General features: G+C 48.0%; 2 protein-coding genes across 3 annotated transcripts in view; one reads left to right on the top strand and one right to left on the bottom strand.

Moving 5' to 3' along the window:
• The first annotated feature begins 6 nt into the window (after positions 1–6).
• WIPF3 (WAS/WASL interacting protein family member 3) overlaps positions 7–27,432 on the top strand; it is a 30,250-nt gene continuing 2,824 nt past the window's right edge. Inside the window, exons 1-5 of one of the 2 annotated variants that reach the window (XM_081800350.1) lie at positions 7–231; positions 2,352–2,501; positions 3,469–3,570; positions 14,198–14,274; positions 16,339–18,640. In XM_081800350.1, coding sequence (XP_081656476.1) covers positions 54–231; positions 2,352–2,501; positions 3,469–3,570; positions 14,198–14,274; positions 16,339–16,362 — 531 coding nt within the window. In that variant the 5' untranslated portion in view covers positions 7–53 and the 3' untranslated portion in view covers positions 16,363–18,640. Of the gene's footprint in view, positions 232–2,351; positions 2,502–3,468; positions 3,571–14,197; positions 14,275–16,338; positions 18,641–27,432 lie in introns of those variants that run through there. The other variant, XM_081800349.1, reaches the window with a different exon arrangement.
• The window catches only part of SCRN1 (secernin 1), a 61,760-nt gene continuing 57,082 nt past the window's right edge, over positions 22,755–27,432 (bottom strand). Inside the window, exon 8 of the mRNA XM_081800346.1 lies at positions 22,755–25,965. Within this exon, the coding sequence (XP_081656472.1) occupies positions 25,807–25,965 (159 nt within the window). The 3' untranslated portion in view covers positions 22,755–25,806. The remainder of the gene's footprint in view (positions 25,966–27,432) is intronic.

The raw sequence follows: 27,432 nt of genomic DNA, 5'->3' as shown, positions 1-27,432 counted from the left end.
CGCCACCCCCACCCCCTCTTTATGCTTCCTGTACCCCGAGGTCCTCTGTGCCCATGCCTCCTTTGCCAGGAGCTAACAACAACAACAGCGAAGCCCCACTCCTGCTGCCCCCCAAGTCTCCCAGCCTCCAGGCCCAGTCACCCAAGTCCAGCGTGCAGGCCTTGCTGGTGCCACCAGCCCCTCCAGGATCCCAGCCATTCCTGCAGAAGAAGAGGCCCGGCCGAGGCCCAGGTAAGCACCAGTCTTCTGGTCCAGGGTGGCCGCATCCGAGGATCACTGAACCCTCGCCAGTAATTATGAAGGTGCTAGGGACACAGCCAGAGGCCTGCTCCTAGAGCAGAGCCACTGGGAACCCCTTGAGATGTCTGAACTCTTGGATTTTGTTTTAGAACAGAGCTATCAGTGCCCCTCATGGAGCCCAGTAAAACTTGTGTGGGACTTGATGTTGTATTCGTGTTAGAGACAGGAAACCAAGGCGCAGGGAGGCTGAAAGACTTGTCCAAGATCATGCAGACCACAGGCCAGGCATTCTGGCTTTGATCACCTTGCAATTACTAGCTGTGTGACCCTAGGCAATCACTTAGCCTCTCTGTGCTTCCTTCTCCTCATCTGTAAAATGGGGACAGCAATATTTCCCACCTCTTGTGATTGCTGGAGCAGGGCCTAGCAGCACTGAGCTCTAGAGAAGGGTTATTTATTCTGACTCTCATCATTCATACACCCGAATCTCCTGTCTGCAGTGGAGGGGGCTGTGGGTGCAGTTTGTTTCCAGAACCAGGTGTCTGGTGTACTTTTTGCCTGAGTTACTACAGCCTGGCTCCCAGCCACAGTCTGCACTGGCCCTCGGCAGATTGCAGCAGCCTTCTGTCTTCTTTCTGGCACGTTCTCGTGCTGACTCAAGAAAACTAAGGGTCTGTATTTCGAGCCAAATATTAAGAATAATTCCTTCACATACCTAGCAGAGAGGATTTTGGATTGAGCATGCATGCCCGTAACTGATTTCCACACTACAGGGAAGCTTCGTTCATCTCTGGTGTCCTTCCAAATGGAAAGTATACGGCCATACACACATATCCACGCCCACACATCCACACGTGCCCATAAACACCACATCCACACACACACACCCCAACACACATCCACACTCACATGCACACATATTCCTTGGTCTTTAAGAAAATCTTTTCATGCAGAAGGTTTCCTAAATGTATTTCCTCAAATTAAAAATAGCACAAGCTCACTGTAGAGCAAATAGAAAGAAATTGACATCACCTACAATAACATCACCCAGAAATAAAAGCTGTCATATTTGGGGGTATTTCATTTTTTTTCAAAAATATCTACAGATTTATAAAGTTACTACTATTTTTGAATATACAATTTTCTATGTTGTTTTAATTTAATATTACATTATAAGCAGTTTTGTCGAGTTGTTAAAGTTTACTCATAAGCATATTAATAGGATCATCGGCATTTACCAGATTACTAGTATTAAATTGATTCTATTTTTTGTTATTGTGACTAATATTTCAGGAAACACTTTTGTAGCAATTGTCATCCACCTTTTGGATATTTTGAAAGGACAGGTTCCTCAGAAGGAATTCCTGGTACAAAGGGCAAGGATATTCTTAAGGCTCCTGGTCACAGGAGATAAGGTTCGAGGCATTCTCTTTTCAATGGACTGGTGGCCATAAGGGCCAGCGTTCGTCCCAGTGAGCCGCCTGTGATTCTGAAGCGTTCACGGGGTGGTGAGAAAAACAGTGCCTTAGATTCGGGGGGGGGAGGCCAGAAAGAGGTTGTAATGGTGGACATTTTGTGGTGGGTGGGGTGGATTTAGGCTGACTGGAGGGAGAAGAGAGGGTCTGCAATGCAGGGAACCCGGGTAAGCAGAACCCCGGGGACGGGAGCAAGCCCCACAGCTTGTTCGCCTCGCCTCCCTCTGCGCCTCACCTACAGACAGCCCTTCCCTTTCTGCTGACTCTGCAGAGGTTCCCCTCTTTGAGCTGTGCCTTCTGATCCTGAAGGTTGCCGTCATCACTCATATTGTCACAGCAGCTCACATTGACTGAACCCTACCGCGTGCCACTTCACTTTACTCATTCAGCCCTCTCAACACCCCTAGGAGGTGTGTGTACTGTTTTACAGACGAGGAAACAGAGGCACAAAGAGGTTGTCATTATCTCGGCAGGAGAGCTGGAATTCAGTCCCAAGCAGCTTAGCCCCAGAGGCAGCCCTTTTATCCACCAGATCCTATGACATCCAGAGACCTCAGTACCTCACCTCTCCCAGGAGGTTATAGCATCTGCTGTCCCCGTTCCTGTATCTGAATACACTGGCATCTTTTCTATAAGGGACCAGTGGGGGGAAGCTAAATCCACCCCCAGCACCCCCTGCGAGATCACCCACCACGGAGCTTTCAAGCAGAAGCCAGCAGGCCCCAGCCTGGACCCCGACACAGCAGCCTGGGGGTCAGCTGCGGAACGGAAGCCTGTATATCAGTGGTAAGTGAGCCCACCTTGTGCTGTGCTGGCTGCCGGTAAGGGAGTGGTTTCCCCTGGCCCTTGGAGGGAGTATGCCAGCCCACCATTTCAGGGTGCGTGCTTTACAAGAACAGGAAGCTCACTCTAGGGCAAAACATCCTACAAGTTGTGTTAAATAAGGATTCTCTTGAGGCTTTCTGGAAGGTTCCAGGACTCATTCCCTAACTTTCTGATTGTGATGAGAAAGACGGAAGAAAATCAACATTCAAACTGTGTATGTGTGTGTGTGTCTCTGTCCCCATGGAGAAGTCCATGCATATTGGATTACAATAGAAAGAATAGAGTGGTCTGGAAAAGGTGAAAGGATGAATAGAAGGCCCACCAGACAGAGGGACGGTTAGGGCAAAAATACAGGGATAGGAAGAAAAGTTCTCTGGGGTCAGACCCAAAGCAGGGACTCAGCTCATAAAGAGGCCGCAAGTCTCCTCTTGCAATCAGGAGCACAGGGAAAATCCTGTTTGCTTTGGGGAGCCCAGGTCCCCCACTGGACATAAGCCATGCTCCTTCCCACCAGCCAAGCTGAGGACTTTTCATCTGCTCACCCCTCCCAAACAAAGCCCTCCCCAGGGGCTCAGGACTAGCTTCAGGCTACAGAGACTCTGCTGGTCCCTTATTGCTGTCACATTCCCCACCTCTGACTCTGGACCCTGGATAGCTCGTGGCACTTCTCCCTTCAGAAGTTTCCCTAAGATGTTGGTCAAAGCAAGGTGGGGGGGGGGGCGGTGATAGGGAGAGTCTGTTGAGTTCACGTTTCCTGATTCCCCTTGTCTGAGCTAAGCAGTACAAATTGAGAGGTAGATGGGGGTATCTTAAGGGGAAATAGCCCAGCCATTAAAACTGGGCAGGCAAACCTGGGTGCTCCTGGAAATTTTCAAAACTTGGGTCATCACAATAACCAGAGTAATTTTGCTATTTTCCACGTGTGCAGATGACTTTGAATCTAAATTCACATTTCATACTGTGGAAGACTTTCCTCCTCCAGATGAATATAAACCATGCCAGAAGATTTACCCCAGCAAGATCCCCAGAAGTAAGTACCACCTTGGGAAGCCTCTTGGTTTTCCCTGACCCTCCAGAATTAAGTGTGTAGTGTGCATTGATTGGCTACAGGCTGCCTAGAAGATGATGTCATGATTTCACTGTACTACTGGGAGAATACAGTGCTGTTCATACTTCTGGAAGTGTCTGAACACTTACTTGTCCTGGCCCCAAGGATTCATTTAGAAGCTTCTTACAGAACTCCAGAGTTAATTGTTTGGCTTTGGATTTGAGTGCCTTGATTTACCACTTATCCCTCCCCTCCTAGGGCTTTTGACAAGGGAGCTAACCACCCCAGGACAACAGCAAAATGGGATACAGGAGCTTTGTATTAATAACCAGAGAAGAATCTGAAAAACCCCAGTTCCGAACCCTGGCAGACTGTGAAGTGGAGAATGTCCTTCAGTGGTTCTCAACCTTGAATACACATTAGAATGACCAACAGAGCTTTTAAAAATCCCAAAGGGCAGGGTGCACCGAGACCCACTAAATCAAAATATGCAGAGAGGGACCCACGTGGCAGTATTTTTGAAAGCTGCCAGTTGATTCTAGTGTCCAGCCAAGTCTGAAAATCTCAGGCTGCTGAGAGCCTGACTTCTCCCATTTCATCATGTGGCCAGCCTCCAAGTAGAAGCCTTCACTCTGCTTACCTACTTAGCCCCCTAAGAGTGGAAGAAGAGGCGGGCGTATCCTTCAGGGCCAAAAGGGCAGGAGGCAAGTACTTTAGGAAAACAGGAAGCAAAGAAAAGCAAGGTTGTTAACCACCCAGCAAAGCTGCCTATTAGTTCACGTGAGGCAGTTCTGGTCCAGCGCTGAAGCAATCCAGTTGGTCAGTAGCTGGTAAGCAGGGACAGAGGCAACAACATGGAGTAAGGGTGTTTCCCACCCAACAACAGGAGTCAGGCCCCCAATCCCAGACATCTGTGCACTAGCATGGAAAATCGTCCGTGTCCTGGGATAGCCCAAGAACATGAACTGGGCTCTTTGACCCTTTCCCTTCAGAGGGACTTTGGCGAAGTCCCTCCTCCAGGGTTCAGCTTCCTGCAGGCAGACCAGGGAGCTTGAGCCTTCTCCCTGCTCAGCTCACAGGTCCTCTTGGAATCAGCCTGGGCAGGTCTTTTTCTGCTGGCCTGTGGGGTTGCACATTTAGAGAGAAGTGACCCTGTGTGCTTTTTAAATAATATGTAAAGACCACTGCTCTGAACTGAGAGAGAGGAAGGAGAGAGGAGCAGCATGAGATGGAGGGCCAAAGATAGCGTCAGTCTTGACAGCACTCCTGCGAGGCTCATTTCCTTTCCCTAAGCAGGTGTTTGTTAATTGGCCACGTTCATGCCACAAATCCCACCGTTCTCTGTTATACCCAGACTGTAACAGGTGAATGTGACACCTGGTCCCTGGAGGCTTTTCAGTTACTGACTCCTGCCCTAAATCAGAGGTCAGCAAACATTTTCTCTATAGGGCCAGAAAGGACATATTTGAGGCTCTGCGGGCCATATGGTCTCGGTCACAACTGCTCAGTTGTGCTGTTTTGACTGGAAAGGAGCCATAGACAATACATAAATGAATGGGCATGGCTGTCTTCCAATAAAACTTTGTTTACAAAAAACAGGTGCTGGCTGGATTTGGTCTGCTGGCCATATTTTGCTGATCTCAACACTAAACCGTTCCAGAAAAGCAGATTCTTCAAAATCTCACTTCTGTCTCAGTAGTGTGCTATGCAGTCCTTCAACCTTCAGACTCAGTAAATTCTAAAGTTCGCTGCATTTTGAGCCCATGGTGCCCAGTCTCCTCCCTGAGAACGTAAGAGAGGCCATGCCTCGCACAGCTCACCAGGAGAGCACAGCTGACAGTCTGTGCTCTATTCCTCTCATCTCAGAGAAATAGTCAAATCAGTGTCCACACACACAAAAATAATCTGATGCTCGGGAAGATACAGTTTAAAGAAAAGAAAAGAAGGGGCGCCTGGGTGGCTCGGTCGTTAAGCGTCTGCCTTCGGCTCAGGCCATGATCCCAGGCTCCTGGGATCGAGCCCCACGTCGGGGTCCCTGCTCGGCGGGAAGCCTGCTTCTCCCTCTCCCACTCCCCCTGCTTGTGCTCTTTCTCTCTCGCTGTGTCTCTCTCTGTCAAGTAAATTTAAAAAATCTTTAAAAAAATAAAAGAAAAAGAAAACCTGCTAAGTGAACTGACATCCTACAGACCAGAAAGGGTATTTGCGATTTCAAAACTAAAATGTGGTTTTAGATTGATGCGGCATTGGAGGGCATAAAATCCTCCTGTGGCTTCCGAGCACAGTTACATTAGCATGTTCCTGCCGTCCCTGTGAGCCGTAGGGTAGAACCTTGGTAATTCTATTAGTGTGAGGCTGATACAGTTCATGCCTGTCTGATTACATTTCTTCTTACAGTTTTCCTCCTGCCCCCCATTGACCTGGTTCCCCGAGACTGGAGATCTTCATGGTCTGGTTCTGTCGGATGAGTGTGTTCTCACGCTGTCTTGTCGCAGTTCTGCCTTTGTCTCTTCCCACTTGCTCGCTTTCTCTCTCTGCTCCTCACACACACACAGCACAAACACTCTAATGCGTGGCTTTTCCACTTCTTCTCTTCACTGTCTCCACCCTGCACGTACTAGCTGTTTTCTTTCTTTGATAGGATGATTTTACCTAATTTTTTTAATGTTTTAAAAATGCGTTAGGTTCCTCAATAAGTCAATTGTAGAATTACCATAGGATCCAGCAATTCCGCTCCTGGGTATACACTCAGAAGAATTGAAAATGGGGGTTCAAAAAGAGCTCATGCATAAACACAGTAGCTGAAAGGTAGAAACATCCAGTGTCCATCCACTGATGAATGGATAAACAAAATGTATAGCCATGCGATGGAATATTCTTTGACAAGAAAAGGGAATGAAGTACGGACACGTGCTACAACGTGGATGAACCTTGGAAACATCATGATGTGTGACAGAATGCAGACACAAAAGGCCACCTGTCGTATGATTCCATTTACATGACGTAGCCAAAACAGGCAAATCCTTAGAGACAGAAAGAAGATTTAGCAGTTGCCAGGGGCTGGGGGTGTAAAGAATGAGGAGTGGCTCCTAATGGGTATGGGTTGCTTTTTGCGGTGATGAATATGTTCTGAAATTAGACAGAGGTGATAGCTACACAACACTGTGAATGTATTCAAGGTTACTGGTGGTAGATTTTATGTTATGTGCATTGTGCATTGTGCTGCAATAAAGTAGGAAAAAAAACACCCTATCAGGAGGAATCTTTGGGAATAATTGCATAGGTTGCAAATACTTATTAACATAGTGATGATAGAAAGAGTGAAGTTATCATCATATTGACAGATACTTACTGAGGCCCTTACCCACTGGAGAAATTTAGATAAATGATGCCCTGACACAGCCTCAAGAAATTCACCTTTTGGGGGAGAAAGGGAGGAGAGACAGACACCCAAACTTAACATTTCAGTCTGGTGTTCCCAGCGAAACCTGATCCTGATCACAGTCAGTTCAGTGGGAAAGTGGCTGGTTAGAAATCTGTTTACATCCCAACTCCTTTAAAAATAGAGTTTTAATTGTGGTTTAAAAATGCATAACGTGAAATTTTCCATCTTAACCATGTTTAAGTGTACAGCTCAGTAGTGTTAAGTACATTCACACTGTTGTGCAGCCCGTCTCCAGAACTCCTTTCATCCTGCAGAACTGAAGCTCTGTACCCATTAAACCCGTGAAATAGCAACCACCATTCTACTTCCTGGCTCTAAGAGTTTGACTACTCTTGGTACCTCATATAAGTGGAATCATATAGTATTTGACTTTTGGGGACTGGCTGTCTTTCATTTAGCCTAATGTCCTCAAGGTTATCCACTTTGTAGCATCTGTCAGAATTTCCTTCCTTTCTAGGGCTGCGTAGTATTCCCTTGTATGTATGTATGACATTGTGCCTATCCGTTTGTCCATCAGTGGACAGCTGGCTTGCTTCCACCATTGGCTATGGTGACTAAGGCTGCTATGAACATGGGTGTGCAAGTATCTCTTTGAGTCCCTGCTTTCAGTTCTGTTGGGTATATACCCAGACATGGAATTGCTGGATCATACGGTAATTTGATTTCTAGTTATTTGAGGAACCACCATACTGTTTTCCATTTTGCACTCCCACTGTTTGACATTCCCATCAGCAGCACACAAGGGTTTCTCCACATCATCACTAACACTTCTTGTTCTCTGTTTTTTGTTTTGTTTTTAAAGATTTTATTTATTTATTTGACAGAGAAAGACACAGCAAGAGAGGGAACACAAGCAGGGGGAGTGGGAGAGGGAGAAGCAGGCTTCCCGCGGAGCAGGGAGCCTGATGCAGGGCTCGATCCCAGGACCCTGGGATCATGACCTGAGCCGAGGGCAGACGCTTAACCAACTGAGCCACCCAGGCACCCCTGTTCTCTGGTTTTTTGATAGTAACCATCCTAATAGGTGTGCAGTGATAGCTTGTTGTAGTCCAATTCCTATTTTAAAATAGTTACTTTACACTTATGGCAAAACTAGCCACCATTGTTTCCACTAGCAAAGAAACTTCTCCAGCAAGTGCTGCAGTCACTTTAACAGTACCGGATGGTTCATGTCATGAAATCAAAGGATGAGCTATCCCAAGACCGAGAGAATCCGTAGACCCTGCCAGTGGCCAAGCATTTATCTCTGCCTTTGTGGAGGGCAGCAGGGCAGGAAGGACCTCTGCCCTGTACTTACCTTAGCCGTTCTTCTTCATAAGCTGTCTTCCAGCATCCCACTCTCTTACCGTTATTCCTGTCCTTCTAGATTATTCCTTTATTCCTCTGAGCCGGCAAAAGTGTTGTCATGTCTGTAAATCATCTCCCTTGACCTACCCTGGCCCCTCGGCCATTTCTCTGCTCCTGTCACAGACAGTGCCGTGTCTACTTCCTCTCTTCCTGTCCTCTCAGACATTTTCCCCCCACCACGCCATGGAAAGAGCCCTTAGCAAGGCTGCCAGGGGACCTCCATGTTGCCAAAGCCAGCGGTCAGAGGTGTTAGCTAGAATCCATCACTCCCTCCCATGAAGCACTTCTTCACTTAGCTTTTCTGACAGCCCTCTCTCTCCTCCTCCTTCCACTTTGTGCTCACCGCTCCTCCATTTTTTGTTACACCCAACACTTTGGAGTCATCTTTGGCTTCTTTCTCTTCTGCTCCCACATCCAAGTTACCAGAAAAATCTTGGGGCTCCTCCTGTGAAATGTGTCCCCAGTCTGCTCTCTCTCACCTCCTCTGCTACTCTCAGCCTGGCTGAAACCACTGTCATTTCTCATCTGGAGGCTGCAGGAACCTGCTGACAGGCTTCCCTGCCCCATACTACAGGCCGCATGATTTGTCTAAAGCCCAAGACCAGTCAGACCACCCTCTGTTCCAAATCCTCCACTGAGTTCCCGTCTCACTGTGTGTCAGTTAGAAATCCCCACCATGGCTCATAAGACCTACCTGAAGTGCTCACACACCCAGCCCCACTCTCTACAAAACCTCATTTTGCTCCAACAGACCACGTACAGCTTGTAGACCATTCCAAACACGCTCCCACCTCTGGGCTCTTTGCACTTGTTATTCCTTCTATGGGACACTTTCCCCAGATGTCTGTGAGACTCACGCCCTGCGTCCTTTGGGTCTTTGATCTAATGGCACTTTATCAGAGAGTTCTTCTCTGACTGCTCTTTATTTAATAGTAGCCCTTCCTGCCCCATCACTTTTGTTCTCTTCTTTCTGCTTTCTCACTTTCTTCAAAGCATTTATCACCTCCTGACATACTATATATTTGCCTGTGTCTTGTCTGTTTCCCCAGTACAGTGTAAGGCCCAGAAGGGAAGGGATGACATCAGTTTTCACTCACTGGTCTATCTCCAGCTCCCAGAATGGGGCCAGGCACGCAGTCACTCGATAAATACTTGTTGAATTAATAGACAAGAATGTCGGGGTGTCTGGGTGGCTCAGTCTGTTGAGCGTCTGGTTCTTGATTTTGGCTCAGGTCATGCGCTGGGTGTGGAGCCTGCTTGGGATTATCTCTCTCCCTCTTCCTCTGCCCGCCCCCCAGCTCGTGCACGCGCATGTGCTCTCTCTCTCTCTCTTTCTCTAAAAATTGATAAGAATGTCCGTACATATATACATTGCTAAACCATTTACAGAATAAAAAATGTGAAAATAGCACAAATCCCCAACAATTAAATAAATTAAGGCATTAATAAGGGGTTAAATAAATTAAGGCAGAGCCACCAGATAGATTGTTATGCATCCATTAAAATAGTGTTGTTGAATATTCAGCGACATGAGAAAATGTGAACACAACTCTGAGAAGTAAAAGCAAAAACACCCAGTACACTAAAAGTACATAAAATAGAACAGAAATTTAATTTAAATAAAGAAATGATTTTGTGAATGGATAGAGAGGGAAAAGGAGAAGTTGACCAAATAGAAAAGAGGCTAGAAGCACGTATGCTAAGGTGTTCAGAATGGTTAGGGCTCAATGGTAGAATGCTGGGTGATTTTTATTTTCCTTATGCTTCACCATTTTGTTCAAGTTTTCTATAGCAAATATATATTACTTCTAATAATCATTAAAACTAATTTTAAAATTCTAAAAATTCCTAACTGTTGGGAGAGAGACTCTGATTGGCCAACACCTGGTCTGAGCACGTGTGGAGGGGAAGTGTGGCCCCATGGTATGCAGGGTGACCCCACTAAGTTCTCTACAAGCAGGATGTGGTCCAGGAAAGAAGGAGTGGCGAGCGAGGCTCATACCAACCTCAACTATGACATGACAGTGGGGAAGGAGAGGAAAGGCCACATATGTACTTTCTAAGGTCTAGATCTGACAGATACCAGAATTATAAGTTCCAGTGAAACCTGTCATTTCCTTTGGTTAGGGACTGTGAGACGTTCCCCGTGTTAGAACGGAAGGGCTCTTTGAGGTCGTCCCGCCCAACTCCTTCATATACAGCTGAAGAAACCGGGGCAGAAATAGGGTGGCCGCCCCTGGTCACAGCTGGTGGCAGAATGGGGGCTCGGGAGGGTATTATGCTCAGTGAAATAAGTCAGTCAGAGAAAGTCAACTATCATATGGTTTCACTCATATGTGGAATATAAGACATAGCACAGAGGATCATAGGGGAAGGGAGGGAGAACTATATGGGAAGAAAGCAGAGAGGGAGACAAACCGTGAGGGACTCTGGACTCCGGGAAACAAACTGAGGGTTTCAGAAGGGAGAGGGGTTGGGGATGGGGTAACCAGGTGATGGGCATTAAGGAGGGCACGTGCTGTGATGAGCACTGGGTGTTGCATGCAACTGATGAGTTCCTGAACACTGCTTCGGAAACTAATGATGTACTGTATGTTGGCTAATTGAATTTAGATTTTAAAAAGATCTGCTTCCCCTAGGAGTTCAGTTTGTGCTAACCCACGTCCCCAGCCCACAGGAGTCGCACTGCAAGGCTGGCAGGAGTTGTGGGAGGCTTTCAGAGAGACCCGGCTTGAATGGCCAGCCACGTCTGTGAATCCTCTCCGGTCCTCCTCCTCGTCCTGCAGTGTCTGTCCTCCTGGTGGTCGGCTACAGAATGGATTTGTTTTTTCCTCTGACATGAAAGCATCTCTGTGCCTGGATAAAGGCACGGGCTGGCTTGATTTACAAATGACAAAAAATAAAGTTGGAAGCCGGCTTGGCCCTCAAGCCTCTGCTCCTTCAGTCCCAGCACAGACCTTCTTCTCTAAGCCCCGCGGTTCAGAGAAGGCTTTCATATCCGGCTGCTCAGTTCAGCACCTGGGCAGCGGGGCCATCCGTGTGCCAGAGGCCGCAGCTGGGGTCACTAGGGCTGCTCTGAGGGTCCTAGGCGCGTGGGAGCGGGTCGGGAGGTAAACGGTATTTCGTAGTACAGGTTGGTGTTGGCCAAAAGTTTGAAAACCAGTGTTTTAGTGAACCTGAAACACTCTTCTCCGGAAACATAGCCCGTGTAAAGGACTGTTTCAGCAGAAGAGCTCTCTTTTTTGAATTCTACTGATTCTAGTGACATCTCATTGCTGGGGGGACAAAAATCCCCTAAGGCAGTATTTGTATTAAAAGGGGACGCCTGGGGGGCTCAACTGGTTAAGCGTGTGCCTTCAACTCAGGTCACAATCTCAGGGTCCTGGGATCAAGTTCCGCGTCAGGCTCCCTGCTCAGCAGAGAGCCTGCTTCTCCCTCTTCCTTGCCCACTGCCCCTGCTTGTGCTCTCTGTCAAATAAATAAATAAAATCTTAAAAAAAAAAAAAAAAAGAAGCACTCTGAGTAACCCTAACCCCTGGCCACCCACTTCTAGCAGCAGTGAAATTTCTTTTATAGTAAGATGCGAAGTTTTCCCTCCTGTTTTACTGTTTTATGAAGAAATTGATTCTCCGTCAGCTCTGCTGTTGTTTCCAGTTGTATTTATGAAAACTAGCAGGCACCACTTTCCTACAGAGAAACATGTCTTATTGCCCAGTGGTTCTCCAAAGGGAGGATTTTGCGCACCCCCGTCCCCAGCCATGTCTGGAGACAGTTTTTTGTTGTTACAGATGCTCTGGGGGCTGGGGGAGGTCCTCCTGGCATCCGGTGGCTAGAGAACAGGGTTGCTATCCCACAGCCTGCAGCACACGGCCAGCCCCACAACCAAGAGTCAGCTAGCCCACAATGTCAATAGAGCCAAGTTAAGAAACCCTGGCCTAGAGGAAGGCCTTTCTGTAGTAGACTGGAGTTTCTTACATCTAAGAAGTAATTTCAAGGCCATACTGTGGCATGGCATTAAGTCAGGGGCTGTATATCAGTGTCTTTTTACTTTTTTTAAAAAAAGATTTTATTTGACAGACAGAGAGAGAGAGCACGAGTGGGGTGAGGGGCACAGGGAGAAGCAGGCTTCCCGCCGAGCAGGGAGCCCGATGCGGGGCTCGATCCCAGGACCTTGGGATCATGACCTGAGCCGAAGGCAGACGCTTAACCGACTGAGCCACCCAGGCGCCCAAGATTTTTATTTATTTTTGAGAGAGAGAGAAAAAGAGAGAGAGAGAGCACAAGGGTGGGAGGGGCAGAGGGAGAAGCAGGCTTCCCGCCGAGCAGGGAGCCCGATGCGGGGCTCGATCCCAGGACCCTGAGATCATGACCTGAGCTGAAGGCAGACGCTTAACCAGTTGAGCCACCCAGGCTCCCCCATGTCTTTCTACTTTTAACTTAGTTAATAAACTGGCTAAAAATCTAGCACTCCCTATGTCATTTGCCCAAAAAAGCATTTTAATGAAAATTTCAGTGTCCACTGGATTAATGTTTTATAAGTTGTAGAGACCCTTCTATGTGCTAGTTCATTTTAAAAGCTATATCTTACCATAACAGATTCTTAAGATGACTTGCATGTTCATTGTACAAAGTATTTTTAAGAGACTTAAAAAAAAAAACCAAACAATAAATCCAGGAGGAATCCATTCAATATATTATTTCCATTTTTTTAAGTATTTGAGGTCATCCTATTTATACAATTTCTAGCCTGCTTTTTTCTCCTAAGTTTCAGACATCACCCCAAATTATTTTGTTTTGTAAACATTCAAACGGCCACTTCATAATCTGTCACATAGAATTCCTAAATAGTTTTGTTGAACACAGGGTATTATCAACTTACACTATCGTAAATGATCGGAGATGAGTCGTTCTGCTTTTCATGCTGCTCTGTAAGGAACACAGCAGCCTGGATTGTCTGGAGGGCTTTGGGACGTGGCTCTTTAATTCCCGGTCCGTGACAGAGGCAGGACAGAAAAGCCTTGTACTGCAATGGTGTCCCCCCACGAGGGACACCATTCAGAATACCTGACCCACAGGAAAAGTTCTGGAATGCCTGGGAATGTGGATTTAAAACTTGGCTAAACCAACCAAACCACATAGATGCATATACACACACATATAAGTAAATGCCAGGAAAAAAAAAAAAGTCTGGAGGGATAAACAGCAAGCTTCGAGTACTGGTGACTCTGGGATAGAAACTGGGATTAGGCGAAGACGAGGCACTTGAGGTTGTTTTGGGTTTTTATTTCCTATTGTCTTCTTCTATATTCTTTGAACCCTTAATTGTGAGAATATATTTATATGGAACTTGTGTAATAGTTAAGCAAAATACATTTTAGAGAATGAACTCAAGAATGAATTCAAGCTCCTAGAACAGAGCGTGATTTATTCAGCATATAATTACCTTTTACTCCCTTTTTAAACCAACCCTAGCATGGTGCTTGGCACCGTTGGGGCACTGGACAAATGAGCGAGTCTGGAGATGGTGGCTTGTTCTGAGCTAAGAAGCTGTCACATGCATGTAGACGACAGGCCTTTATAATAACCTGATCCCCTTCCGGCTGACTGGATGAGATGCCTCTGCATCCAGGCTGGGCCAAGGAAGAAGGGGTGGAAACTCTCAGCCGAGGGCCGGGAGCTTGGAGGTTTCAGGTTGACCGGCTCCTGTTACCCTTGGTCCCTTTGCTGTTGATTTAATCGCTGGTGGAGTCTGAGTTTCCCCGCAAAGCGCACAGCGGTTCCTGGGCCAATGGATGGCGAGATCTTTCCTGTTTCTTTCAGGCCGTACACCTGGTCCCTGGCTCCACGCCGAGGCAGCAGGGCAGAGCTCGGATGACATCAAAGGCAGAAATTCTCAGGTAACACCTCCCTCGGGTCTCTGAACGTAAAAGCAGGAGTTCTCCTCAGGGAGCCAGAAATGCCCAGAGTATGCTTTCTCCTTAAAGCTTTACATCTTTTGCACAGATTCTTTTGTCCTCAGGGAAAGCCATTTGGTGTACCTTTGTTTCTAGCTAGAATGAAACGTGTACAGTTTCAAACTCTGAAGAGGGAAGGGGGCGCTTCCCCCAGAATCCCCACCACATCCAGAAGCAAGGTTGGCCGCCCAGAAGCCCTTTGGAGTCCTTCTGCAACGGTGACCCCACTCCCTCCCCGCTCGTTCTTCCCTGGTTATGGTGGCTGGAGAGGCCTGAGACAAGGCTGTGTAATGTGCACCAAATGTAGGTCAGGGTTCTGTCTTGTCTGCAGAATACAGGGTATCTTACTGCTCCCGTGGGGGTTTTGCTCCCATCAGCACGATCATTTCTTTTGAACAAATGTAGTCACGCTTCAAGTCCCGGTGGCTGGAGGAAGCTGGGAGGGGAACCAGACGGGTTCTTGTGGGATAAGATGGTCTTTGAAAAAATGCCCTCCTCACACAAGGCAGCTTGAATGGACTGTCTCCTAACCTGGGCCAAGATGACTTCTCTCTGCCCATGACAGGGTCTCATCTTCAGAGGCCCTTTGTTTCTTCGAAAACAGGCATTTAGTCGTGCCCTGGCTTCCTCCTGTTTCAGAGTTCTATGTGGCAAAGGGGGTGGCCTGCCATTAAACTGGGCCCTTCTGCAGCCCCCTGGGACAGCACAGCAAGGGACGTGAGAAGGGCGACAAGGCCCTGGATGTTGGGGATGAGTTCCTTGCAAGAGGACAAGTACCCCCTTTTCTAACCATGGCTAAGCTAAGAATTGTGATAACCACTCAGATGATCACAGGCTCAAAGGTGGCTGTCTGTTTGCAGTTAAGGGAGAAGTATATATGCATAGGGCAAAAGAAAACAGGGAGAATATACACAAAATTAACAGGCATCCACTCTGGGAAATGAGAGTTGATTTTTTTACTTTCTTCCTAGTGCATTTCTGCAATTTTTGAATTTTCTGTAGTGAATATGTTACTCTTGTGGTCAGGGAAATACAGCGATAATCAAAATAATAGTCCCTCCATTATACAGTTCTTTACATTTCTTCAGATAACTTGCAAATGTGATCTCATTTGATCCTTTTAGTAACTCTGTGATGTAAACTGGAGCGATACCTTTAATGACCTTTTTTTCAGACAAGAGAACTGAGCTCCAAGGGATTAAGGAACTTGCCCAAGGTCACATGCCCCAACTTCTGACTTCTCGTCCAGTGCTCCTTCCCTATACCGCTCTGCTTTCCTCTGGCATTTTCCTATTACCAGGACAGGAGTCATTCTTCCCTTCAGACGTGGCAAGAACGGTCAAACATTGTGCCAGGTCTGGTCTTTGGCCTCATGGCAGGCACATACCTAAATCACCGGAGCCTATAAAAGTCTAGTCGAGGATAGATTGTAAAGTCTCTCTTGGGCATCCCATAGTCAAGAAGATCTTTACATCTAGCTGGACACCCTCTTAATTCATTTTCACGTCAGTGAGACAAAAAGCAGTCTCCCAGAGAGATCACAGGGTTCTACACATCAGAAACTGCCCCCAGGGGGCACTCTTCTTTTACAGTGGAGAGAGCCCCAAGTGATCCGTGCGCTGGTGGGAGTCCTGGGGGGGTGAAATCTGATGGCCTGAGGCCCTTTCTCTTTTCCTTTGCCTTGTCTTAGGATCTCCAGCAAGTTCTTTGTTTTTCTTGAGTTTCTGTCCAGTGCTGGTGTTTGATCTTATGAATGTTTCCAAGGTGGTGGTAGGTCGTGGTAGGTCTTCAGATGCCATCAAAACTATATGTCCCATTACATCCCTTTTCCACCTACAACCCCCTGGGTCAAAATCAGCCCCTTGCATCTGATGGGACCCTCAGACCCTGGCAGCCTCGTATGAATCACAACAGGAAGGCTGTGGTGCCCAGCCCCAGCGTGGGTTGTCTGTGTGTGTGTGAAGAGTCTTCTAAACCCCCCCTGGTAATGTTACTGTCTCTCCACAGTTATCTCTAAAGACACTCCGGTGAGAAGACAGATGAAGCCAATATCCTGTGAGCCACCTGGGGGTCCATATCGCCAGATGGGCATCCCCAGGAGAACGTGTCTGGCCTCGCCATACTTAAGTTGTAATTCAGTTGACATACAAGCTCTGAGTGGAGCATTTATTTATTGTAAATATGTGGTTTGCACAGGCTTTAAATCAGTATGATCGTCGACTTTTATTTGCATAATTTAAAAAACCACACCCATATTATGTTTCTCCATTTTCTGAAGATGCATCTTGGCATTCATCCGTCGGTACAGATAGAGCTCTGTCCCCACCCCATGGTGTCCATTCCATGACTGTACATAATGCGTGCGGGCTGGCCCTTCCTAGATTCTGAAACATTTTGAGAAGATTCCTTCGTTTGCAAGTAGTCCCAAAGTCAGAGTACCCACAGCCGCTTCTTACTGGCATGATTCTATATTCTCATCACGCACACTGCAAAATCAAACCAAATAATGCCTTATAAACGATGCAGCTCAGAGAGAGTAGTGTGTCCCCACACCCAGACAATGCCACACAGCCTCCAGTGAACGAGATGTCATGTCTCGCTTCTGTTTGGCAGTACAGGGATTTTATTTTATTTTATTTTTGCTGCCTAATGTAAATAATGACGCAAAAGAAAGGCAAGAGTGGGCTCAGCCCCTCCGATGCCAACCACAGGGCCCTTTTGTAACTGAATGCTCTACAAGTAGCCAATGTCCTTCCTGTTTACAGTGCCCCTGGTGCCCACGTGCCCGTGGCTTTCCTCCCATCCCGCCTAACTTCCCAGCTCCATCCTGGCAGCCAGGGTAAGGCGAGATTCTTGAGATTCGGGTACTTTTTTCTGCAAGTTAGAAACATCCGTAACTCATTATTATAGTCAATTACATATTCTATCTCAGAGATGGGTTGTTTTTTTTCCTCCCGGAGAGCAGGATTTTCACAGTAAATATGACACGAGGAAGTGTTAGACCGAAGCCTATTAGCAAGTATCTGCCTCACCTACCTGGTGCCTCACTCCTACCCTTAGGAACCCTGGAAGCACCCGCCAGGCGAACCTAGCTCCCTTCTAAACTAAAGAGGACCTGAGGGGTCTGAGAGCTCCGCCTTCCCTGTGGGGGGCGCACTTCTCTGTCAGGGAGAAGTGCCCAGGGCCAGCCCCCCCTGAATATGGAACTGGTCGGGAAGGGCTCTGGCTACTATTCTCACACCCTTTTTCTGGAGCTGGCAAGGAAATGGAAGTGTGTGTTTGCTTGCACCTGACCCCAAATGCTCCCCTTTCTTGGAGGGGAAGCTGTAAGAGAGGAAGGAGAGAAAATAGAAGGAAACAGACTGCCCCCAGGTCTGTGCTCAAAATAGGTGGAGATTAAAGGAAATAGGCTGGGGGGGTGGGCAGGGAGGTGGCGAGAAGAGCAGTGGAAAAACAAGTATCCTTTGGAACAACCCACTCATGTGCTCAGACGTGAAGGACACCGTGCCCGGACCAAGCCATCCAAAACAGCCGGTTAGGAGGGGTTGGGCAAACGTGACTGCACACACTTAGCTGTTGTCCAGAGTAAAGACTAGGATGGCATCCCACATTACTGTCATGCTTTGTCATTCTGGAGAGGAGCCACTGAGCAAGGTCAAGTGCCCTTCTCTGGGGAATCAATCATCCCAAATTATCACTGCTAAATCAATTGGAAAAGAAGCTTTGCAGGTCATCAGCTCTGAGCATAGCTGATTTGTTTTATTGGTTCTGGAAGGTTTCCAAAAGGTCAGGACTTTTTTATTATAACGGGATCCGCTCCATCTCCCTCCCAGTTGTAGGAAAATAATTACAAGGGCTTTAATTATCATGATGAAGAAGGCCCAAGACAAAGGCAAATCCACCTTCAGAGGAGACTGGCCGCCCCGCTGAGGTGTTGATGCATTCACATTCCGCACCACTGGGATAGAAATTAAAAATAAAACCTGTCAAGGACAGAGGGAAGGGATGAGCAGAAACCAAAAATTGCAACGAGGTCAGAAATCTCAGGAATCTGGCCTCCCATCTCTCCTCGAGACCTGTCACTGAATTCACGCCCTCGGAACTCAGGCGGTGCCCGCCTCTGGCAGGACAGACCGTTAGCCCCTTGACCATAAACTCCCACAGAGGCATCGAGTTCCAGCGCTCTTACCGCTCTCAAGTGTTCTGACACCGTCTGTGGCTCCCCCGTGTTTCCTATGTATTTTATATTTATTGATGTGCCCTCTGCAGACTCATTTCTTTGTATCTAATAAACTTTAATAAGTGGAAATGCTTCTGCCCGTGTCCTTGTTAAAACCCATCGAGGGTCACCGGTGCCGAAGTAAGCCAGATATTTTTCAGGGTTAGACGGGCTTCTAAGAATGATGGGACACAAAGGATACTCCCCCAGGACCCAACGCGTGCTGTGACATGCTGTGTTCAAAGTGGGGCCTTTCTTTTCTGAGCTGACATTACTAACTAACCTACATAATGTTTTTCTAGTTTTGGGGCGCCTGGGTGGCTCAGTCAGTTTTAAGCGGCTGCCTTTGGCTCAGGTCATGATCCTGGGGTCCTGGGATTGAGCTCCTTGCTCAGCGGGGAGTCTGCTTTTCCCCCCTCCTTCCCCTTCCTCTGCTTGTGTTCTCTCTCACTTACTCTCTCAAATAAATAAATCTAAAAAAAAATAATAATGTTTTCCTAGTTTTTGTAGCTAAACTGAACTGATGGGTATTTGGGAAAAACCACCAAAGGAAAATCTTTCTCAAATGCATTTTCTTAAAAAAAAACCCACAACTATATTTTTCTATTCATAGAAAACAGAGTATTGCTTATAGAATGCCTCTAATTTGTGTTAAAATGAAACAAACAGCTTTCGACCTGAAGTGCAGTGATCACCTGCCCCAACTTAGCAAACCCCTCAAAACATCTATATGAGGCAGTGTCCTCTCGCTCTCCATTGTAGTATTTTCAAGTGGCCTCTTTGGTATGTGGTGCAGGGGAAATGAGGATCAGCTGCGAGGTAAGCTGGCTTAGGGGCAGACGGAGATCTGGCTCTCTATTTTGCCTCTTACAAGTCTGGGGATGTAAATTACATAACCAGTCTGTGCCTCAGTTTCCTCATGTGTAAAACAGGGACACAAATATGGACCTAAGCATGTAGTGGTAAAGATGCAGTGATATAAGCCCTAGACAAGCCCTTCACTCTTGGGTCCCAACAGACGCAGGTATGAGCGCACACCGCACTCTAGGGTACATTACGGGCTGAGCACCCGACAGCTCACACTGGCTGCCCCCCGGCATTCCACCTCGATGGCTACGGAGCGGCTCAGAGCGCACCCCACTGGCTCTGCTGCAGGGAGAGAACACTAATTACATTTCATAGATGTTCCCGAAGGAAGTCTCATCTAGAAACTAATTTCAAAGTTCACTGCTACTTTGCCTCCTATTTAGTGAAGGACCTGACTTGTTTTATCTTCACTCTCATTAGCAGAGGTAGAGAGAAGCTCTTTCACGACCAAAAGGGCCAGTCTGAGTGGAGAAGAAAAGCAGTAGCCCAAGATCACTGACGAAGGGGACGATGAAGGTCAGAGCCATGGACTGTGGAGCTGAAGGAGCCATACTTTTAGGCACCCCTGATGGAGTGAAGAGGGGGGGAAGGTGGTAGCTACAAGGCTGAAGGAAGCAGCTTCATGGGGAGGGCTGTGACCTGTGACCTCCAGGAGTGAGTTCCAGTTTCTCACAAGGGGCCCCAGAGGTTTGGGCGTCCTTCACGAAGCTGCTCTGTTACGGGTTGAATGACGTCTTCCAAAAACGCGTCTGCGGAAGTCCTAACCCCACACCTCAGTGTAACCTTCTTTGAGAATAAGGTTGCAGATGTAATTCGTTAAGATGAGGTCATACGCAATAGGGTGGGCCCTAATCCAGTCTGACTGGTGTCCTTGTAAGAAGGGGGATTTGGACACGGACACAGGGACAGTGTGTGAAGATGAAGACAGATCGGGGTGCTGCTGCAGGCCAGCAAACCACCACAAGCTAGGGGAGAGGCATAGGACAGATTCTCCCCCACAGCCCTCAGAGGGAACCAACCTCGCGGACACCTTGGTTTTGGACTTCTCGCCTCCAGAACTGTGAGACGATCCATTTCTGCGGTTTGAGCCAAGCACTCTGTGGTATTTTACGGTAGCAGCCCTAGCAAACGAGTGCGTGCTCTGTCGCCGTGGAGCTTTGTGGGAGAACGTTACGTTTCTGAAAGAAGAGTTGGAAATAGGTTTACAGAGCTAGCTGGTCCTTGTCATATAAATGCGGCAGTCCCCTTCTCTGACCTTGACCTGAGTCACTTGTGACCAGTGACGAAGTCCTCTCGTCATGAACAAGCTACTCAGTTGCCTTTTGCCTGACACAGTGGCGACCAAATCATGGGAGCGATCTGGCATTTCTAGGTCATGAAAGTGGGGACAGCTGGTCTTTCTCTCTAGCGGCATCTTCAGTGGCCGTGCCATGCAGTTAACATCAAGATGCTTGGCACGGATGGCACCAGCTGTTCTGGGGATCAAGACTTCCGTCCCTAGTGTGGTTTTTGTTTAATTGTGGTAAAATACACATGACATAAATTCACCATCATAACCATGTTCCAGTGTACAGTTCAGTGTGGTTAAGTATAGTCACGTGATGGTGCAGCCAATCTCCAGAATTCTTTTATCAACTTGCAAAACTGAAACTCTCTACCACCTTGACAGCAACTGCTCGTTCCCCAGCCCCCCAGCCCCCCAGCCCCTGGCAACCACCATTCCACTTTCCGGTTACTACTCCTGGGACCTCATGTAAGTGGAATCATACGACATTTGCCTTCTGGATACCGGCTTATTTCACTCAGAGTAACGTCAGCGGACACTTGGGTTGCTTCCACCTTTTGGCTATTGTGAATAATGTTGCTATGAACAGGGGTGTAAAAATACTCTGAGGCCTTGCTTTCAGTTCTTTTGGGCATATACTCAGAAGTAGAATTTCTGGGTTATACGCTAATTCTATCTTTTCAACTCTTTGGGGGAACGGCCATACTGTTTTCCATACCACCTGCACCATTTTACAGTCCCTCCAACACTGTACAAGGAAGGGCTCCAGTGTCTCCACATCCTCATCAACACCGGTTATTTTCTGCTTTTTTCATAGTAGCCATCCCGATGGGTGTGAAGTGGTGTCTCACTGTGCTTCTGTGTTTATTTTTTTTTTTTTAAAGATTTTATTTATTTATTTATTTGAGACAGAGAGAATGAGAGAGAGAGAGCACATGAGAGGGGGGAGGGTCAGAGGGAGAAGCAGACTCCCCGCCGAGCAGGGAGCCCGATGCGGGACTCGATCCAGGGACTCCAGGATCATGACCTGAGCCGAAGGCAGTCGCTTAACCAACTGAGCCACCCAGGCGCCCCTTCTGTGTTTATTTTTAAATATGAGTTTAATTCTGAGTTATCCACAGAACGGTATGCCGTTCGCCGAAACGCTGAGCTGATTGGGTTTTCTGAAGATGCCAGTCAGAAAAATATATCCCCCTTCGTACATTTTCTGTTTTGTGATTGATGCCCACATTTATTCATGAAACACAAGGACATTTATTTGTGGTTTTTTTTTTTTATTGTATGCTTGATGTATTTAGAGACAATTCCAAGGGCAAGCACTGGATAGGGAAGTTATCTGGTTCATAGATATTTGTACAAAAGGCTGTTAAGACTACACGGTCAGTTCCCACTGCAGGAAACAGAAAGATTTTCGTTTTTATTATTCCCTGCCAATAGCATTTTCCAGCTCACACATTTAACTTCTCACAACATGACTGCAAACATGTACATACTCATTCCCATGAGAAATCTGCATGTGCCATTTCGGAATGTCTGAAGTCAGCCAGATCAGGCACGTTTGCCACAAGCCGTGGGCGGGGAGCTGGGACTTGGGACTGTGCAGAATGAAATGTCACAGCCACAGGGAGGCACAGGGTGGTGCTGGGACAACACGTGCATGTGACCCGCCACACAAGAATGGCCCAGGCTCCCCTCCCTCCTCCTTCCATGTGCTTCCTTCCTAAAGCTGAGAGCTCAGCTGAACACCTCCCCTACAAATGACTTAACTGTTCTTTAGGCAAGAATGCAGTTCATGGTTCCCTAGCAGACACATTGGTCCCACCTGGCTTCCCTGCTGGGCCAGCCAGAGCGGTGTAACACCTGCACTAAGGTGGGACGATGTAAGTTAGTGAGCAAGGTGGTTTGCCTGGTTGGTAATTATTTTTTATACCTAACCATTCACCCAGTAGTGAAGGAACTTCACTGCTAATATCTAATAGGCATACACCTGCTCTGTTAGCTTGTAAGAAAGACGCTTCCGAATAATAACACTGGGTCTTATGTTACTGGGCCCTAAAGAATCACCATAATTTCAAGTATATCCTTATTCTACCTAGAATTCTACCTAGAATTCCAAACCAACCTCCAAGAATGAAGAGCACTACTCTGCTTTGCTAATTTACTTTTATTGCAGCCTCTTTCACCTTTAGGGGATGAGGGCTGTCTTCATCTATGGTAAATCCCATCTACTAGACAAGACTAAGTAGCTTATGTTCGGTTATGGGGCATGGAAATAGGGGAGAAATTCTATCCTGGCCATGTCTTCTTTCTGCACAAAGCATGCACAGCTCCCCCATCCAAGTCTTAATGGATATTCCAATGGTATTTCGGGAAGCTTATTTACACACTGACCTTTAAACATTGCTTTCATAGTTCATCTTGAATATTCATTTCCCCACACTGTCTTTAGAAAAGCAATCCCTGGTAAAGAAATCATCCACGTAATGATAAGCATTTTTCAAAAGCAGAATCTGTTAGGAGCATTTAAAAAGAAACATCTCGCCAACAGCCTGCTCAAAATCCAACAACATATTTTAAGCAGTTGACCTCAGTAGATAAAAGTCACTAGAAGTGAGTCCAGCCGCATCAGCAGGTTCCTTACTCTCTTCTTGTCTTTCCCTACAACCCCCAAGGCACAAAGAATTCGTCCACTGCTATTATTGGGGGTTTGACTGTACACAGACCCCGTCCGAGCCGGATGGAAGCATCCCAGCCCCATTTAACTTCTGCCAGGCTGTGCCACGGAGGGCTGCCACGCCCCCTGGTGGTAAGACAGGGGCATCACAATCGTGACGTACAGTGTTAGCTAAGACAATTCTCATTTAGGGTTGACCCTTCTTTGAGATGCTGGACAAATGTCCCCTAACGGAAGCAGCCATTGTATTTCCCACTTCACAGTGGCTAGGGAACGGCGTAGGCTGGATGGGTGATCCATGACCTTTGTTTGGCCCATAACAATGAAAGCAGGCCTCTGTGTAATTTAGTCTCACTAGACTTCTTTTGGTAAAACCCCGAATCACCTTGGTACCTCAGACGTGTCAGGTCTGATGAAATGTTTCTGTAACAGGTGGAGGTGAAACCACGTGGTGAAATTTTAGGGTGGCTTTCCACATCACCTTGTCTTAAATAACCACTGAGCAGGTGGACTGAGGAGCGGCGAAGTACCTGTGTTACGAACCCCCCGAGCTTAGCATCTGTAAACTGATGCTCTAGGGATGGCCGCTCCCTCTAAGAGGAGAGCCTGCGTTCATCAACAGGGAAAGCCCTGGATGAGACTCAGCAACTACAAGTCACCACCAACGGCTGTGGTAACTCTGTCGGCCCAAACATCCTTCCCATCTGCTAGCGCTCACCGTTCATGCTTTCACAGACAGAATTCACAAAACTGCTGGCCCAAAAGCTCGTGGCGCTCTGATACCCACACCCTTCAAGGGAGGTCGGTAGAGCAAGATGTGTTCGGATAAGCCCCGTGGCCCTCCGTGCCCACATCCGTGTGTGGGACCCCGTCCCTTCCGGCCCGCCTGGCCTGTCGCGCACCGCTCTCGGCGCAGAGTCACTGACCCTAGGTCACTTCAGAGATTACTGACGCTCACAATCTTTCCACTTGCAAATTCCTACCAGTGACGAAGCATGATTGGGCCCAACTGGGTACGGGTGAGGCCGGAGTAAGGAAAGGGCCGTCCTTCCACCAGCGGCCACACCTGCTTACGCGTCTATTCATCATCTCCGCCCCCGGAGCATTTCACAGTGCTTGAGAGTTTCTGTGGCTGGGGCGAAGCCCCCCCTACACCTGCCCCCTGCAGCTACCTTCATTCCAAGAGCAGCTACTGGGAATAAAGGGAAGGGCGGGGAGAGCCAGCTGCATCCTACGCAGCTTTGTGGGATTGAACAAGCTGGGCAGGAAGGCTGGGGTTGGATCGCCACCCTGCAGCGAAATGCTTCTGCATCCATCTGTCACCTCCTTGCCCTCTGTCTTCCCAATGCTGAGCCCATCTGGTCCTCACACGCCCGTCTATGCTCTGGTGGTAAGTGAGATCCTCCGTGTGAACACGACGTTGGAAACAAATCAGTTTAATTAAAGTCTCTGCTGAGATCACGTAGTCGCTGCTCAGATTCCAGCTACTTTAACTGAAATCTAAACAGTCAGGAGTTTCTCCTTTTCTTTCCCTCGCTAGCTGGGGAAATTCGCAGCCCCGTGGGGTGGAACTGTGCCACGGAGCCATTTAATTCATCCTGACGTAGATGGTCATCACCAAGCCCGAAATCGTTTCTACACGGAGCCACATCCAAGGGGGGGGCGTGTGCAGGGAGAGCCGCAGGCCTCTGGGGAGGGCCGTGCGGTGAATCAGGGAGGCCCCGGTGTGGCTGCCTCCGAGTCTCTACCGTGGGCGCCTCCAGCTGACTCCCCTAACCAGCTCTCCTGCGCAGGGGCCGTCTGTGGGTCCCCCGCACACGAGGCGCAGTGTAGAGAAGACAGGCTCTTTGGGATCACGGGGATCAGGATGAGCTGGGACCACAGAGGGGCCCCCTTTGTTCCTCCCCATTGGCTGTGTCCCTCAGCAGACACATCTGGAGAACTCTGCATGACAGGCATGCACCCATGTGAAGGGAGGCCTGGAAGCTTCTCCCTCAAGTACACACACAGAGCCCTGGCCCTTTGGTTAACCCGGAAGAAACCAGTACTGAAAGAAAGCATAAGACCAAAAGATGTTGCTTTTCCTGCACACTTAGCACTGTGGAGCCCCCTTCCAAGGCCTGATGAACCCTTGCTCTCCGTGAGAAGGCTAATGTGTCCACGGTCACTGAGATGCAATGAGAGCAGCTGAAAATCCACAATTAGTCATACAATCGAACGACAGGCAAATGGAGACGCGTTACATTGCAAAAGAAGGGAAGCTACGTGGTAGGAGAAGGGGTTGTTGTTGAGCTTCAAGGCAGAACACAAGAGTGTGACTTTAACACATCGGAACTTTCTCATTTTACTCACACAGGAGAGTGGCTTGTTTTGCTGGTAATTTAGTAAGGTGGGAACGTTTAAATAAGAAGGGGAAAGGGAATGCTTACTTCACTTAAAGAACTTAATCTCCGTGTCAACACAGTCATAGAAAAGATCCCCCACTTCGGTGGGGTCCAGGGGGTCAGAGCTGGTCAGGATTTCTTCCATGGCCTCCAGGCCTTGCTTCTCTAGTTCCAGCATGGTCTTTCTCAGCTGGCGACCTTGCTCCTGAGGAAGGACGGAAACAGCGCGGGTCACTACAGTGGACAAGAAAGCCTCCCAGGGGCCCATCCACCCCATTCAATCTCTTTCCCCACAACTGCTACAGGGATCATTCTAGAATGCCAGGGTGGTTATGGTACTCCTCTGCTTGGCGTCCTTAGGTCCTCACTGCCTTCAGGATAAAGTCCGGACGCCTGAGACACACTCAGGAAAGGCCTTGTGTAACATACGAGGCTCTTGCTTGCTTCACCTCCTGCCATGGCCCCCACATCTCCTTTCCCTTCAGCCGGACTGAATTAACTGCATTCTTCCAACCCACGATTCTGCGCCCTGCTCTTCCTCAGCACTTGTCAACTTGTACCCATCTCCAGGCTTCTCTGAACCTTTCCTCTGGGCTCCCTGTCGATGCCTTTACTTCGGCCATGGCTGTTCTTTTTCTGTCTTATACGGGTCTGTCGACTTGCCTGCGTCCGCCATTAGACCATGATCTCCTGAGAGAACTGAGCTCCTCACTATGCTCCAATGCCTGGGTCACAGCAGACATTCCCAATAACTGTTTGTGGAATGAATAAATGGATCAGCCAATAAACACGAGCCACACCTATCCCTCAACTCACTCTCGTTCTGAGGTGGGGAGATTTCTTCCACTCACACACGGTGGATGACCGTGAAAAGCGTTCATTCGCCCAGTTCGTCCCAGAACGGAGGAGCTGCTATCACCACACGCACCACTTCCTAACACGGCTTTGACTTGAACCAATGGTCATTTCTCAATGTCAAAGCCCACCCAACCTCATCAGTCTCATCTCTTTGACATATTGTGTAGAATAGTTCAAGCACACGGGCCTTTCTCCCTCTGCCTTCTAGTTGCCAAACAGCCATAAAACCATGCACCAAGGGGCATTTTTCTTTGGGGCTTGCTGTCCTCCGCCTAGAAAACATGCACAGTCGGGAAGCGAGGTGGACCGCCCCGAGCAAAACCCAGTGCCGCGTGGTGGCTGCGCTCACACTTCCCGGGAAACGTTCGGCAGGCAAGGTGGACGTGAAAACACTGTGACTTTGACACGTCCCAATGGTCGCTTCTGTGGCACGGAAAAGCAAATTCTAGGAGTAGCGAGGCCACCTTCTCTGAGATTCTTTCTGAATTCCCCTGGATTTACTGTTGATGTTGCCCTTCTTTCTGTGCTTTTTAGAGTCCACCATGCTAAGCAGGAGAAAAGAAGCTCGCCCAGTCCACACAAATGCAGGCACCAATTTCTCTACAAGGTGTCCCTTTCTTCAGGACAAACGGGACCTGTTTCAAGTTGTTAAATACATGCGTGGGAGGCAGATGGGCATTTAACTACCGTGCTCCTTGCCCTGCCCTTCAGCAAAACAGAGGCTTGGGTTTTATAGGTGACCCATCACTAATGGCTGCCGTGGGCAGAGACAGGGCGTGTGTCTTGTTTGAACTGATGTCTTATAACTTCATTT

This window comes from Leptonychotes weddellii, chromosome 12 (genome assembly GCF_054177405.1).
Source record: "Leptonychotes weddellii isolate Sample4059 chromosome 12, ASM5417740v2, whole genome shotgun sequence".
Classification (NCBI taxonomy): domain Eukaryota; kingdom Metazoa; phylum Chordata; class Mammalia; order Carnivora; family Phocidae; genus Leptonychotes; species Leptonychotes weddellii.
This window is presented reverse-complemented; position numbering and strand designations above follow the sequence as displayed.